Consider the following 2,042-nt stretch of genomic DNA (forward strand, 5'->3'; position numbering starts at 1 on the left):
ACCGGACCATGGTTTCCCAGGCCGCCAGCTCCAGTGCACCAATAATGGCCTCCCCTTCCTCCATTTCCCCCATATATACCCACCCTCCCGCATCGCACCGCTGCACCAAACTCACCCACTTTCCTTCCTCCCGCCAAGAGCAGCAGCGAACGCAACCTGTGAGCTCTAGCTCTGAAGCTCAAGCTCGAGCTTGCTAGCAGAGCCACGTAGCAATACCATGGCGGCATCGGTGGCCTGCGCCTTCTTCTTCGACGCCGAGCCGGCCGGCGAGCCCGGCAAGCACGCGCTGGACGCGTGCGCGCTCTGCGCCAAGCGGCTGGCGCGCGACAGCGACGTCTTCATGTACCGAGGGGACACGCCCTTCTGCAGCGAGGAGTGCCGCCACGAGCAGATGCACCTCGACGCCGTCTCCGCCAGGCAGGCCGCGCGGAGGCTGCAGCGCTTCTCGCCGGAGACGGAGTCCCAGTCCCACCGTGGGCAGCGGCAGTCCAGGAAGGTGTCCATCGCCAGCTAGCCGCGGAAAGTTTTGTTTGGACCTACAATATCTGTATTCTGAAGAAAACAACATCTGTATTCTGAAGAACCATCGTTGTTGTTTTGGAAGGCAGTGCAGGGCACGGCAGCATCAGGTGGCAGGTGCCTGCAGCTTCCCGTATGTGTCCATGGCAAGCTAATTAAGCTGGCCGGGTGCCTGAAGATTCTTGGTTGATCTGTGCTGTGCCGTTGATTTGATTTTGTTGGAAAGAAAATAGAAAAGGCCATGGATCTGAAGGAGGCAATCAAACATGATTCACAATTTGTTCAACTTCAGTGTGGGCCACCCGTGTGCGCCGTCTCTTATTTCGTTTCCCTGAATGATTGGATCCTGTTTGGTTTTTGGTACGACATGCTAGGGACACTCTGCAACAGCACTGCACTGTTAAAATGGAATTGATACAAAACTAGGATATAAATTATCATGTTTCCCTGAATGAGCCCTGAATTTTATGATTTCGCTCTAAATCTTTTGAGATTTTTTATTATGTGTAAGCGTGATGACCAGTTTGATGCTTCTGCCTTTGGCTTCCCACATGGGTGATTGAGGAATCTTACGATATTACTGACCATTCCCAACAAATTGTACCATTGTGATGTTTCTTTTTCTATCGAGAGAGATGCCAACTTACCCCAATAAGGTGCAATAGTTGCTCAAAGTATCAAAGGAGCACACGACGACCCATCTTCAGTGACTCCCACACTAGGCACGTGCCCCCTCTTCTTCCTCTGTCGTTCCACCTCAGTCGTTCCCACGATGGGAGGGGGCTGCGACTTCAAGGCTTTGCTGGGGTTAGGAATAAATTTAAGTTTGTCTTTGATCGGCAATGGCGATACGATAGTGTCGTTCTCGACGTGGAATAACGTCTTCCTCCTCGTCCTCGTCGAAATGTGTGGTGGATTATGAGTCCCTAGCTCTGATTCTTCGAGTCTCGTCTTTTTTCTGCAGATTTGTTTGTATCACTGACGCTATCGCGCGGAGTGAAGAATGCCACCGTATCTGAGCCTCCCCCCCTCGCATCGTCCTCCCCGGGGCGACCCGAGGGCTCCTAGGGTTTCCCTAGGCGCCGCCCCCCCCCCCCCCCCTGCCGTCACCCAAGGGAGTCGTCGGGCGTCGCCTGGGCGACTGCCGATGACGGTGGCGGCGGGGCTTCGTTGCTTCGCCCGTTGTGGCATTGGACCTTAGAAACCTGGGCGGCGGCCCGGTCGGTGAGGCGGCGCTGTCCTTTCGCTGGCGGCGCGCGCGGGAGGTGACGGCCGGCCCCCTTGGCTGCTCGGGCAGCGAGGTCCCGACGGGTAGTGGTCGCGGCGCGGCGAGGTTCCTCCTCCTCTGCTCCAGATCTAAAGGTCAGGTTTTCCCCCCTCTCTGCTCTCCTCGCTGGATTCGCCTGATTCCGAGCCTCTGGTCGCCGGATCTGGTGCCGGTAGGGTGAACCCCGAGCAGGTAGTGCTGGACGAGCCCGGGGGAAACCCTTGTTGGTATTTTCAACGCGGCGGCGGCAGCGCCC

General features: G+C 56.7%; 1 protein-coding gene across 1 annotated transcript; it reads left to right on the forward strand.

The window, feature by feature from the left end:
* Positions 1 to 971, forward strand: LOC125539669 (FCS-Like Zinc finger 2-like). The gene has a single exon (XM_048703174.1). It carries the CDS (start codon positions 218 to 220, stop codon positions 512 to 514), a length of 297 nt encoding a protein of 98 aa, XP_048559131.1. The 5' UTR covers positions 1 to 217; the 3' UTR covers positions 515 to 971.
* The last annotated feature ends 1,071 nt before the right edge of the window (positions 972 to 2,042 follow it).

Source organism: Triticum urartu, chromosome 2 (assembly GCF_003073215.2).
Source record: "Triticum urartu cultivar G1812 chromosome 2, Tu2.1, whole genome shotgun sequence".
Classification (NCBI taxonomy): Eukaryota; Viridiplantae; Streptophyta; class Magnoliopsida; order Poales; family Poaceae; genus Triticum; species Triticum urartu.

Coding starts and splice junctions, on each gene's coding strand:
- LOC125539669 (XM_048703174.1), top strand. CDS start 218: ATGGCGGCATCGGTGGCCTGCGCCTTCTTCTTCGACGCCGAGCCGGCC.